This window comes from Kogia breviceps, chromosome 5, assembly GCF_026419965.1.
Source record: "Kogia breviceps isolate mKogBre1 chromosome 5, mKogBre1 haplotype 1, whole genome shotgun sequence".
NCBI classification, from domain to species: Eukaryota; Metazoa; Chordata; class Mammalia; order Artiodactyla; family Physeteridae; genus Kogia; species Kogia breviceps.
In genome coordinates, this window is record NC_081314.1 from 95,943,802 (window position 1) to 95,957,684 (window position 13,883).

Genomic DNA, 13,883 nt, shown 5'->3' on the forward strand with positions numbered 1-13,883 from the left:
ATAAAAAATGAAACCAAGGTCATAAGGGCCTAGGTCCTTTTTCATTTCCATTTAAAAAAATAAGCAATCTTGGAATGCCATGTTTCCTGATTTTCAAAAACAGGAGTTTGAATTTATTCAGGTACCAGAGAGACTGACAATTTCATGCTTTTTTAAACTCTCATCTTTTCACTAGCAAGTCTAATGAGAACATCACAAAAGCAGAGAATGTTATGAATAGAATGAATGAATCATAGGATCCACCCTATGGACCCCATGACACAGTCATGGCAAATGCTAATTATCTGTACATTGCAAGTCTTATTCCTATGCTCAGGGAACCTCAAAATCTGCACCTGACTTGTGTTTCTGTCCTTTGGGGTTTACGTACCCCACTCTGTTACCCTCAAGGCACAATATAATGCACATAGAGATCTTAATGAAAACAATTAAAAGCAGAGTTTATTCATGAGCTGTAAAAAGTGAAACTGTAGAACTAACAGTGTGAACAGAACACAAATGTCTGTGTTCTCAAGCCCCAGCAGAAGCAGAGTGGAGAGGGATGAGGGACCGCTTACCTCTGGTGTACCAAGAGCATGTTCTCCAGCTAAAAGCAGCATGCTCAGGCCTCCCATTTGAGTAGGATCTAAATAAGTCAAAAACAAGTAAATCATCAGTTCACAACCATGAAGTACATATAATCCAGAGTCGAAAAAGAATATTCACAAAGACTAGCAATCAGAAATCCAACAGAACCACATGTAAATTATTACAGAAAACTTCCGAAACTCTTTATGAAGGAAAAACCTGGAGTACATGTGCTTAGTACTCATACTTTTGTGAGATTTTTAAATACCACTGTTGTCCACCATTCCAACAAAATACTTTCTTCAATACCACAGCTGTTTATAACATGAATTATCTCCTAATGTGATGCTTCTTTCCTTACTGCATGGGGAGTTTGGATGGATTTTTTTTTTAAATGAAAGAGTGCTTATACTTGTCTTCTAAGAAAGTTGAGATTGTTATTCTCAAATTGTTATTTCTGCCACATGATATCAGGGCTGATAAAAAGAACAAGGCCATCAGAGGAACTAGAGAACAGGGAGATATTTTACAAAGGGGACTCCAAAAATCTAGTGGGCTTTGTTCAAATATTCTTTCTTTAAAACTTTCAAAAACAAATTTAAATTAAACAATGATATGTTTTATAACATCTTAAATCTTAGGGGTGCAGTTAGGCCCTTCCTTGAAAGGCCTCGAAATACCTTTAACATTGAAAATGAACCCTTTTTATGCTACCAAAGGTCTTTGTTTTCATTCCTTCAATAATCAACAGAAAAAGAAAGAGAAAACAAAAGCAAACTGGTAGATCTATGACCCAGGATTATATCTAAACAAGTAAAGTACAGACAATAAGAAACCTATAGACTTTAAGGTGGTCTTAAATGAATTAAATTTCAGAACTTCAATGAACTAACATATCTGAAACTGCCTAAGTCAGTGCTTAGCCCAGTGCATATTGGTCCTCAATAAATGCACTTTTTATTTTAGTAATCTCTCTACAATTCAAAATGATGACTGGGCATAGTGTTGCCTGAAGACATTAAGATGTCTCTCTTCTCTTTCTTTTTTGATTTTTTTGTTTAAAGATATGCCCTTAAGTACATCTTTGAATACAATCTGTCTCAGGAACTCATGAAGCAACTCTGACCACATCTTACATACAGTCAAATTAAAAAAAAAATTTTTTTTGAAAAAAGAATCTGAGGGGAGGGAGGGAGGGAAAGGAAGGAGGGAGGGAGGGACGGCAAAAGGAAGGAAGGAACGGCTTAGTAGAGGGGAAAATATGTCACCAAACAATCAGGTGGTTACAGAACAGCTCCATATTGTAAGGTAGCCACGTAGGAATACACAGAGGAACATGAGCTGGTTTGCTGAAATAAGGCTCTTTGTTGTTGTTTTAAGAGTCCATCCTTAATTAAATGTTAAGTTTATGAACTATTTTGGCTGCTAAAAGAGACACGTAAATCTATCGGCAAATAAAATTCAGGAGAGACAAGTGAATTTAGCAGAAAGTAAAGGTGTGCTTTGGTTCTTTGAGCAGCTAAATACTTTTGCAGCTGCCATTCTAGAGATCACGAGTCTTGCATAATTGCATTCTAATAAAGATAAAAATGTGTTAGTTCAAATTATAAAGTGAAATAGGAACATACTTCCGTGATAATTTATTTAAGTTATATACCAATATGACTTTGCTGTGTAGATACTAAAACACAGACAAGAAATAATCATCTTTTATATTAATTTATACTTATATAATGTTATTTGGATATATCAAAAATATATTTATATAAATAGCATGCTTTCCCTTCACCGAGAGGGCTTCTACTAAATTAAATTCTACATAGCTTTCCCTCCTTGGAAATCATACACTTGACTGCTTTGGGGTTATTCAAAATGCAAAATGTCATGTGACAAGGACTATTGGGAAAACAAAACAAAATGAGATTCCATGTTGAGGAAAAGCATAAACTGGCCTCTAAAAGCCCTATAGTATCCCCTAGATTTAAACAGCTATGCACCATGTTTCAATTAAAGGCAAATTAATTTGCTTTCATTGTGTTAAAAAGGAACATCACACCAACGTTATCCACTATACACTAGCTTAACAAGGGCTCTGATCATGGATTTCCAACATCCGTCACAGGCCCTTATATATAACGAGATAAATGTGAGAAAGTTGTTTTCCTTCTTTCCTGTATTTTGCTTAAAGAATGCTGTTTTTAAAAACTGACTTGTAGGGGCTTCCCTGGTGGCACAGTGGTTAAGAATCCACCTGCCAATGCAGGGGACATGGGTTCGATCCCTGGTCCGGGAAGATCCCACATGCCGCAGAGCAACTAAGCCCGTGCGCCACAACTACTGAGCCTGCGCTCTAGAGCCTGTGAGCCACAACTACCGAGCCCACAAGCCGCAACTACTGAAGCCTGTGCGCCTAGAGCCGGTGCTCTGCAACAAGAGAAGCCACCACAATGAGGAGCCCGCGCACTGCCAACGAAGAGTAGCCCCCACTCGCCGCAACCACAGAAAGCCCATGGGCAGCAATGAAGACCCAACGCAACCAAAAATAAATTAATTAATTAAATAAATAAATTTTTAAAAATAAAAATAAAAGGTGACTTGTAAATATCCTGGTTGAAGTCTAGGTCCCACTTTGAATTTGTAGGTATAACAGGTAGATTAATAAACTGTCAGAAACGGTGCTACAGGCAGACATCTTTTACTGCTTTCTGTAGTTTATCCACAATTACTTTTGGTTTTTGAAGAGCCACTGTGTGCAAAAAAACAAAACAAACACAAGCTACATAGACCAATCTAGATTTAGAACTGGGAGAAAAAGCAATGGAAGATAAATGCTAATCAAAGGAATTTACTTAGAAGCCAGTCATAATATCCTCTTATTTGATCCTGATGATAAAATGTTTTATAAGAGACTCTTACTGACACAATCTGGGGAGTCTAGAGAGCTCACCAAGACTACTAGCAAGTGGGTTGAAGCTAAAATTATACAAAGTTAACAGCTAAAACAAGGACAGATTTCTATTCTGATTCCTCTGGGATATGCAAAAGCATCATTTTGGAAGCTCACCTAGAATTATACTACAGACACTTACATAACAATCACCTGAAGACTTCGTTCCCCCAGAATGCTGCCATTGCATCAGACTGCATTTCTTAGATGTATATATGACATCACCACACACTTTGTTATACCATGAATCACACACTGCACTGTTAAATCTCATTAGGCCTACTGGCTATTAAAAAATGAAGTGTCATCACAATACTGCTTAACTTCCACTCCCAAGCTTTCCATTTTGCAAACTGTTCAGAGCTCTCATCTTAAAGAAAATTTGCTTGTAATAATGAAACAGGAACCCTATAGCTCAACACCAACTTCAGTGCTTCCATCCTGCCCAGTCTCCCTATTTCATCCCGGAAAACTCCCCTCTTGATTACGGTATTATAATAGCCATGGAAGATAGAATCATTTGCAGGGTGAATAGAAATGCTTTATTTCATGGTAGTAAATGCTGTAGCATTCCTTACCACCCAAAGAGTATTAAGGTCTCATAACAAATGGGACCATCTGGAATGTTAAATTTGCCTGGCCCATAACAGGAATGGGGGCCAGGGAGAGGGTAGGATGGAAATTCCCTCTAAGAAACAGCTGTCAGATCCATCACAGATTTGTGATGGAGTTGTTCATAGTCTTGGCTTCGATGTTTAATATCCTCAGATGATCTACATAATTGTGGTTTTTTAGGTATCCAAGATAACTAAGGTGCTTACCGGGACACCTTAATACTGTGCATGAGTGTGTAAACTATTTTGTTACATTATAAAATTCCCTGAGCTCCTGACAATCTCCACATTGCTGTCTGCTTTTCCATAATGTCAATGTCAGGAATCCACACATATTTGTAATGACTCAACCACTTGTTCTATACCTCCTTTCTTTAATTATATTATATATACACATTCTATGTATGTTATACTCCAAAGCTTTAAGCTATGCTGCATATTTGCCATTGCTTCCTATCGGTTAAATTTTGCTTTTCTCTCTCTTTCTATTATCTGTTAAAAATACTGCCTAAATGAATTGGCCTGTTCTTAAAGAACAGGTGAAATTAGTGTCTAAACTCACCAGCCATCCCAAAGTTAAGCTGAGGCATTTCTTCAGTCTTTGCTTTCTTGGGGCTTGGCAAGTCTCTTGAAGAGTCAGATGGGAAGGCCCATAGTTTCTTTCGTGGATTGACAGTGGATGTTGGGGATTTCACAGGCTTGTTTGTGGTAGGACACCATTTGTAGCCAGGATTTGCTTTCATAAATGCATCTTTATACTATAAATAAAGAATAGATAAAATATTTTAATTAACACATAGATTGAAAAAGTTCTAGTACCTTCACCTTACTCCCCTATTTAGATAATGAATGAAAAAAACACTTTCAGTAAGTTCTTTCCTTGTAGAAGAATGACAATCTCAGTACAGGGCTTTAGAGCTAGGACATGAATTTATCTACTAGAAAGTTCATTTGTGGGACGAGGGTTCAGAGGCAACACATTTTGTATCTTTTAATCCTCTTCTTTTTTTTTTAGGATCCAAAACGTTACCTGACCTTGGTAGAGAACGGGAGTTATTAATAATGTGGTGCGTAAAGCAGCACCTATTTCAAAGTAGGCATCAAGTACCTTACAAAATGTGAGTCAGTACCAGGGCCAGTAATTAGATTCTGCTCACTGCTTAATTTGCTAAGTATGTTAAAATTTAAATCTGTGCTTTACTGTACAGGCAAATGCAGGGAAACCTAACAGAGCAAAGTAATCAGTTGTGGGATAGAAGCACCAAGATCACGAATGGGAGAATGGGAACAAGGTAGGGCAAACTGATGAAGAACTTTTTAGTTCTTTGAAGATGCAGGGCCATGTAGACGAAAGAGTACTGGATGCAGTGTCTGATGACCTGGGTTCAAAACCCACCTCTGCTATAAACCAGCTGTGGATATTAAGCAAATTGTACAACCTTTCTCAGCCTCAATTCTTCCATCTAAAAAGTGTAGCTGCACCTGGTAACATCCCAGGGTTTTGTAATGAGCACATGTGATCTCAAAAGTGAACGTGCTGAGAGCTGTGATGTGTGACGTTTCAGATTAATCCATCAAAAACTGTATGACTTTACTTGGAGGTTTCAAACATCACTGTTAATATCTTCCTTTCTCCATTTTTCTGTGGTTTTCTCCCTTTTCCCCAACTCGGCCATTTATTTCCCTTTCCTGACAATAATTAAACAAAAATATATTTCTTGCTATTCATGTTATATTGCCAATGGTTATGTTATCTGATAAAAAGAATTTTTCACGTATTCTTCAATGATTTTATGTTATATTATTGCTAGATACCTTATTTAATTAATACAATTCTTTCAATCCCCTAAACTTGCTTTTTAAAATGGTCACCCTGTGTGTAAAATTAATTTAGTGTAAGCTCAAAATAGCATTTTTATCTAACTCATTAAAGAAAAAAAAGTTCCTTTACCCTTAGTGTAAGTATATGTAATCCAACTAACAAACTTTTTCCACCACTTCACTTTAAATCATATAAATGAAAATTGTACTGTAAATAATATAATGCAATGTTAGTAGTCAATGGTTTAGAACCATCCCAAAGAATCACCCTTAATTCAAATTTTCTGAATAATCAATTTTTTTAACTAAAAGCTGTACATCTGCATACTGATACATAGGTACATGAAGAAGGAAGGTAAGCATAAAAAATAGTAAGATATAGTTCTACTTTTCCTACAAAAATAATTAAAATGGGATACAAGGCCAGATGCAAACTAGAATTTACCATCACATAACAGAATAAATTTGGAGGTATCAATGTAATGTAAGAGGTACTCTATCCCAGCCCATTCACATGCATAAGGGGATTTACATCTTAAGCTGAGGCAGACAAATAGCCTCGCCTGCTGTCTGGAGGTGGAAAGTGACAAATGATAGGGTGAGACGAAAGCAGCAGGCACATGCATCATTATTTTGTCCCAGCAAAATGCACACGAGCTGGTCTGTCAGATGAACAGTCATTTGGACAAAGGTCACCACTCTATAACGTAACAAAAGACTATCAAATAAATTAACATATTTGTCATAAGACATTTTAAAAGTTTTGGGTACTTTTGGTGGTTTCTTAAGAAAAAAGTCCCAATTCACGGATGGGACTAGACTGATGGATGTCACTAGCCTTCAGATTTCTTCTGTTTCTCAGGTGTCCCCTTCCTCCCCTCCAATGTTGTCAATCTGCTAGGTAAGTTCTTTCCCAGTAAATATTACATCCTTTTCTAAGAATCACTTAGCAATTTGCTTTGATGAAAATCAACATGTGTAATGAAAATGATAATACTGTCATTCTTAAGAATGAATTATTACCAGCATCAACTATTTTTAAAAGTACTGATGGTATTAATAAAGGCTAGCTTAAACTAACTTATGATGTGGAGCTGTGCTGAAGATAACATAAAACAGTGACAATCACTGACCATAAACATGTCTTTTTCTTGCACTTATTCTACCCACCCACCCATATCCATCTAATACTTTGTGAGGATCAACTAGGTGACAGACAATGCTTAGACACTGGGGACTAAAAGAGCATAAATTAGAGTCCCTGCCTTCAAACTGTTTACAATCCACAATCAGTAATCAAAATGTTACTTATTCTTATACATGGTCCACGGACTTTCCCCTGGCTCAGGCATGAAAAATGGCTTTGCAGAGGGTTCGTAAAAGGGGAAGCTAACTATGTGTTGAAGAACAAAAGGCAAGAGAAACGCCTGGAGTATGTGAGGTTTTATGGAAAATGGTGACTGGGAATTCACTATGAGAGTCAATGCTCTATAAATGTATTACAATTTTAACCTTGCAGATTCTTAAACTTGATGTAAAACAACATTCATTAGCGCAATCAAGTATATATTTGAGCAAAAGGGTTAAGAATGTAGGAGACAGAGAAAAGAATAACACACAGCCCTTGTCCTTAAGGAGTTTAAAGCTTAGATGGAGATGCCATAAATTCATGAAAAGACACACAGGTCAACACAAGCAGTGTGTGAACACCAAGTGAGGGCGGAGGCAGGAAGAACCCTCAGCGTGTGAGGATGTCTGTCCTTGGAACTGGGCTCATGATCAATCACTTGCTCTGATTCAGCTATAAGAGACAACAGAAAGGCTTAATCATTTGTTGTGATGAGGTTATTAGGAAAGGGATTACAGAGAAAGCTGAGTAAGGGAGAAATGAAAAAAGACTATATATAGTCTGAAGCAAATAGCTGAGTGAAAGTATTAGCAAGCTGGTCAACCATGTGGGCAAAAATCCATCAGCACAGGACTGAAAGGACCAAAGAGACAGGCCCACCCATCCAGATCCCCAAGGCAGGGCTTTCATGCTGGGGGTGGGAGGGGAAGCTCAGTTATCCTCCAAGAACATCAATCACAGGCTACTGGTCCTATCTCCTAGGTAACTAACCTCCTTTTTAACATCTCCCATTAATATAAAAATGCCTATTTTATTTTTGCAAATTTCCAACTGATTAGATAACCTAAGTGAATTTACCTTATAGGCACAGATCCTGACTTACACAAGATGCTCAGTAAATGCTGGCTCCCTTCTGTCCACCCTCAACTACTACCACATTTCATTAGCAATGATAATACATCACTGTTATTCAATAATGGTATTAAATACATACCCTTTGCCACAGTATTCTGTCTACTTCATATATGACAATGGCATTACTATATACCAAAAGACAACACTCTATTATGTTAATCTTTAAAAACTTGGGTCTCAACATTACATACTTTTGCAGATCATTTATAAGAATGGTAAATCTGATCTTAAAAAGCACCTTAAGGAGAGATGTACTTATTAACTGTCTTCCAATTGTTTGTTTCTAATTGGAGGAGGGGATGTATCAAAAAGTCCAGGAGTATTCTAGCTATTATTACAGTCTAGATCTTCTCAACAGAGTGAAAGAGAATGATAACCCTGGAGAGGTCCAGTAATAAGGGACCCTGGGAATATCTATACAAATAAAGAGAGCTGATTCTGGTGCAAATATGTGAAATATCACCATGATTAAAAAAAAAAAAATCTACCAGAATTATGAAGGAGAGATTACACAGGAATTATCTGATTTTTAAAGAGCTATAACACACTTTTAAATCTTAGAACTCTGCAGGGGGCTAAGTGAATCCCTAGCATAATAAATTTTGAGACAGCTAATGAATTTTGAGACAGCTGTACCTTTTCACATTGGCAGGCAGAAATCACATTATACAGGGTGGAAGAGGAGAGGAAGATATTTGAGAAGTGGAATTAATTTGTACTTCCTTAGTTTTAGGAACTCTCCCTCACAAAACTTTAAAACTTCTCATTTAGATCGGAATTTTTCTTACCAGATACTTTAACAGGAAGAAAATTAATTAGACTTTTATATGACACAACACTGAATTAAGTTTACAGTTCCAATAGAACAAAAATATTTCAAATTATACATTAACCTATAAAACTTTCATGTTAAAGCCACTCCAGTAAAAACTATACACTTCAAAAAGTGACTTGAGTAAGTGACCAGGGAATTGTTTGGTTCTCTTGTAGAAAAGTCATAAAGGAAAAACTGAATTGGCTACAGATACAGTTGCCTAAAATGTCTATAAGGATTACTGTGGCAACAGCAGTTCATTTCCACGTATAAAGTTTTTTAAAGGACAATTTTACTCCCTAATTTGGGTAAGGAGGAGAAAGTCAGTTTAATCAGTCAGCACTATTTAAAAAGTACCAAAAATTTCATAATTTCTTTTAAAATGTACTTTTGGTACATTTTAAAAGGCAGATAGGGATCTGGGTAAGAAAACTATCTACATTTCTGAAAATGTATGATAATTCACGTTAACTAATTTGAATTGTAAAATGTTTTCTTTAAAAAATGTGTTCGCTTAGGTTTAGTAATTTCCTTAAACACTTTAAACCTTTTCTTTAAAAAATAGTTTATGGCATGCATTTGCAACATTTCAAACAGTACAAATGTTAATTTTTACCTACATCCCTTTGAAAGACCACAAATTCCAAAGTAATCAAGATTTACTGTAGGATATTGGAGTATTAGGTCTCTAAATCAATCCGAATATTAACATCTGAAACCAACACCAAAAATTAGTTTTAAGAGACTCAGTTTAAATTCTCAATGTCACTCACTATGAGGTCTATTTTTTTTATCACTAGCAATGGGGTCTTTATAAAGTCCCTATAATTTTATTTTATTTGAATATTTAAATGGTAGCGTTTACTAACAATTAGCAAATGGATTGATGTTTCTGAAATCAAGTAGTTAGCTCACTTAATGGAACATCTATTTTGTTAGGGATTATTAATCACATTGGACAGTATCTGCCAAGTTGGGCAAATGATGCATTTTAGTTTTGTTGACTCTTGTGTTTCAAAGACTAACTAATTTTGTATTTCAGTAGCACTTCAGCGTGTTAACAGGTTCTAATAAAAACAGTAAAAGATTACTAGGTAAAGAAGTAACAAATACAAACAAACATAAGTTTGCTTATCAGGAACAACTAACGTTTGTATAGCATTTTAAACTTCAGACCATGCTTGTGCACACAATGCCTTATTTGCATCTTACCTTGACCCTGTGAGGGCAGGCATCTTTATTGCCATTTATAGATGTGGAAACTCAGAAAGGTCTGAGAATGGAGAAGGCCAAGTATGAGAACCCAAGCTCTACTACTACTAATTTGCTGCCCTGAATAAGTCACTTAAGTTCTCTGGGCCACAGTGTCCTCAACCTTAGCTTTCGGAAAATAATATCTAACTCATGGGATTATTCTTAGGATTAAATGAGTCAAATGTTTATAATGGAATCCTGGGCAGAATAAAGCAATATTCAAAACTTGTTATTATTATTTCAAAAATAAACACTTGAATATTTTTTATAGTAAGAAAGTCCTGACATCTGGAACACAGGAATGGGAAAGGTCTCAGAAACAAAAAGTACTGGGAAACATGAAGCCCAAATCTTTGGTTTTACTACCCACCTCCCCGCAAAGTGGTGGGGCCCCTAATTAAGTGATATTCAGAAAACCCCACACAGAGTCAAGTCATTTCATTAAAGGCAGTCCAAAGTGGCTGACAGAAGAAAAAAATGTCAATTGACAGCTGAGGGTGGACCGAAAAGAAAGACTCATGGAAAAGCAAAGAGGAAATTCAAAAGAACAAAAGGGTTAAGAATCATTTAGTATACAGATAAAAATATGACTGTAACTCAATTGTTCACAATGGTCTCACCAAATTACAGATTATAAAATTATTCTTGCAGAGAAACAATAGGTTGAAATTTTGAAAAAATTCAACAGGCATTCTGAAATTTTTAAGTAAGGAAGTATTTAAACAAAATATTACATAAAATTTCCAGGATAAATATATAAAATAAGTGTGTTTAAAGAAACAGCAAAGTTTCATCTACCTAGAAATCACTTTTGTGTAACACTTGTTTCTCCAGAATGCGGGGATAAATGAGGTGCTGCTCTAGCTTAGTAGTATGAAAGATGCCCACAGCATTCTTGTAAAAATGCAAATTCTGTTAAGCATGATGTGATAATTAACAAAAACTGTTCCGAGTAATACATGAGAAAATGACGGTAAATCTTCTTTGGAGAAGAATACATTTCTGATGAAATCAAAGCAAGGGAATGAATACGTTAATTTTATCTTGAAGAAACATGGAGGAAGAACTGATCACTAAAGACCCCATGGAGAATTTGTGGTGATAATCTCTCCTAGACTACTGAGGACAACAGATACCAACAATTACAAAAGGCTATTACAGTTTCCCTTCAAGCTGTATTTTATTGCATTTAATTCCACGGCTCTTTTATTGACATACAACTGAACTTCCAACTTTTCAGGCCAGTCTCTCAAGATTTTTTGCCTTTATATCATCGTTTCCTGTTACTCTGATACAAATACCCCAGGCTTGGGGTAAAACTTTCTTGTTCTTGAAACTGTTCTCACTTTTCCATATCTGCTCTTATCCTTGCCTTTCTTCTGAATCCTGTACCAAAGCCCAAGCCAAATTCTATCAACTTCATAAAGCCCTTTCTGAAATACCCGCAACCTGACCCCAACCTCTGCACAGGCAGACTATTCCCATAAGACCCACGACATGTTACTGTTACCATTTTTGACTGACTTACTCAAATCTCTAGTCTCTCAGCTGTCTAAAGTGAACAGGAGATACTAAAAGGATGCTAGAGTCAAATAGGCAAGAGTATCCCAGGCTCCACCAATGTAGAGGCGGTCAAGATACTAACTCCAAAGAGCCTTAGGTCCCTGCTCTGAAGAATAGGATAACTGACTTTACATGTTTGTGCTTAGGTAAAACATCCAGTCTGGAATGAACCAATTAATAAATGCATGCATTCTGCCTCATGCCTCAGATCCTACAAAAACCAAAGGAGGGGGTATTATAAAAGGTCACTCAAAATTGCCTTAACTTTCCAGGTCTTCTCCTCTTCTTTGCACTGACTCTGCTCTACCTGAAGGACAACATATGTGATCCTCTACATTGACTGTCCATTAATTAACTATGACTATTAGTTTAAGTGACATGTGGAAGTTTCCAGCAATATCCTAGTCAAAAATGCAGATTATATTCATGTATTTGTAAGGGAAAATGTTAAAAGGAAAAATTTGTTTCTGGGTCTCTTAACAGGCAGTTGAAGAAGCAAGAGCCTGTGAATGTCCACAACACTGCACCATCATGCACACTGCCGAATTTAAGAAAAGAACCCAGGTTATATCCTTAGGACAGTATTTTTAAAATTACTTATAACTAATTATTGCTCTAATGAGATTCATCAGAGAATATGAAACCCTCATTCAAACATTTTTTCAACAATGCCAATCAGCACTGGGAAATAATTCAAGAAACCGAAAACAAATCCCAAAACAGGTACATCCTCTTACCAGATGCACAAACAGAAAATAATCAAAAAGTAAGGGAAGGGGTCAGAGAAAAAAAAAAAAAAAAAGTAAGGGAAGGGTTTCCCTGGTGGCACAGTGGTTGAGAGTCCGCCTGCCGATGCAGGAGACACGGGTTCGTGCCCCGGTCTGGGAAGATCCCACATGCCGCAGAGTGGCTGGGCCCGTGAGCCATGGCTGCTGAGCCTGCGCGTCCAGAGCCTGTGCTCTGCAACGGGAGAGACCACAACAGTGAGAGGCCCGCATACCGCCAAAAATAAAAAAAAAAGGAAAGAGTCAGAGAAAGTTTTAACAGATTAAAAAAAATGATCTCTTCAAAGTTGTATTAATTATTACTTTAAGAATATATTTTAAAAACAAGAAGAGAATGGAAAAAATTAAGTATTTCTCATTCAATTGGTAATGACAGAATAGATATTGGTGAACATCACAAAACTATTTACATGCACATGCAAACTATGCTGCAAGACTATGTCTTGTTCCTAATAGAGAACACATTTTAAATTGGGGGTTTTAAATTAAAAGGTTACACATAAAAAAATAGTTTTAAAAATGACTGCCTGGAGAGAGTGGACCTTGAGGAACTGAGACCATATTTATCACTAACAATCGTTAAGACCCGATACACTGAAGCCACCAATAAGTTTTTGTTGATTAAAGTGACATTTCAATTAAGGCTGCAATATTAACACTAAAAGCACCAGCACAATTACCTGCACTTTAACGTAATTTCGAAACCATTTGGTAAATAAGTTGAAACAAGTATCATTTATGCCTAGAAACCAATTGTATAAAGGATTTTCAAAGCAACTGAACCTTCCACACTTGGTACTAGAAGTGAGACAATATTTCATAAGAGCAACAAGGCAAGTTGTGAGATGGAAGATCCAGTTATGGTCTCTACTTGAAGTAGTTTGCAGTGGGGGGCACCTTATCAGATTTAGATTTCATTACTCACCACAATGGCAAATACTGTGAAGCTAATTAAGTAATTAGTAAAGGAATTCCTGTATGAAAATGATGCTTCCTCCTCTTAAAAATGGCCACCTATTTGGTTTGTAAAGTAGCAGTATTTAAGAAAAAGCAAACGGTATACGTGAGACAGGCTGCATGTTATCCAAAAGCAGTAATCCAAAAACAAACTCAAGAGTTTAATTATAGGAAGTTTGTGAAGTTCCCTATGAGGTTTCAGATAATTGTTTGTTTTATCATATAAGCATGACTATGAAAGGATCTAAAGCTATTTAATAGGAAAATTTTACTGTTAATTACTGTTATGCTCGTGAAA

General features: G+C 36.3%; 1 protein-coding gene across 17 annotated transcripts in view; it reads right to left on the bottom strand.

Annotated features, from left to right (window-relative positions):
* Positions 1-13,883, bottom strand: part of BBX (BBX high mobility group box domain containing) — a 292,190-nt gene that overhangs the window by 79,030 nt on the left and 199,277 nt on the right. For all 17 annotated transcript variants that reach the window (XM_067034713.1, XM_067034712.1, XM_059065491.2 and 14 more), the window contains 2 exons: positions 4,691-4,886; positions 558-625 (listed from right to left, as the gene is read on the bottom strand). In XM_067034713.1, the coding sequence (XP_066890814.1) occupies positions 558-625; positions 4,691-4,886 (264 nt within the window). The remainder of the gene's footprint in view (positions 1-557; positions 626-4,690; positions 4,887-13,883) is intronic.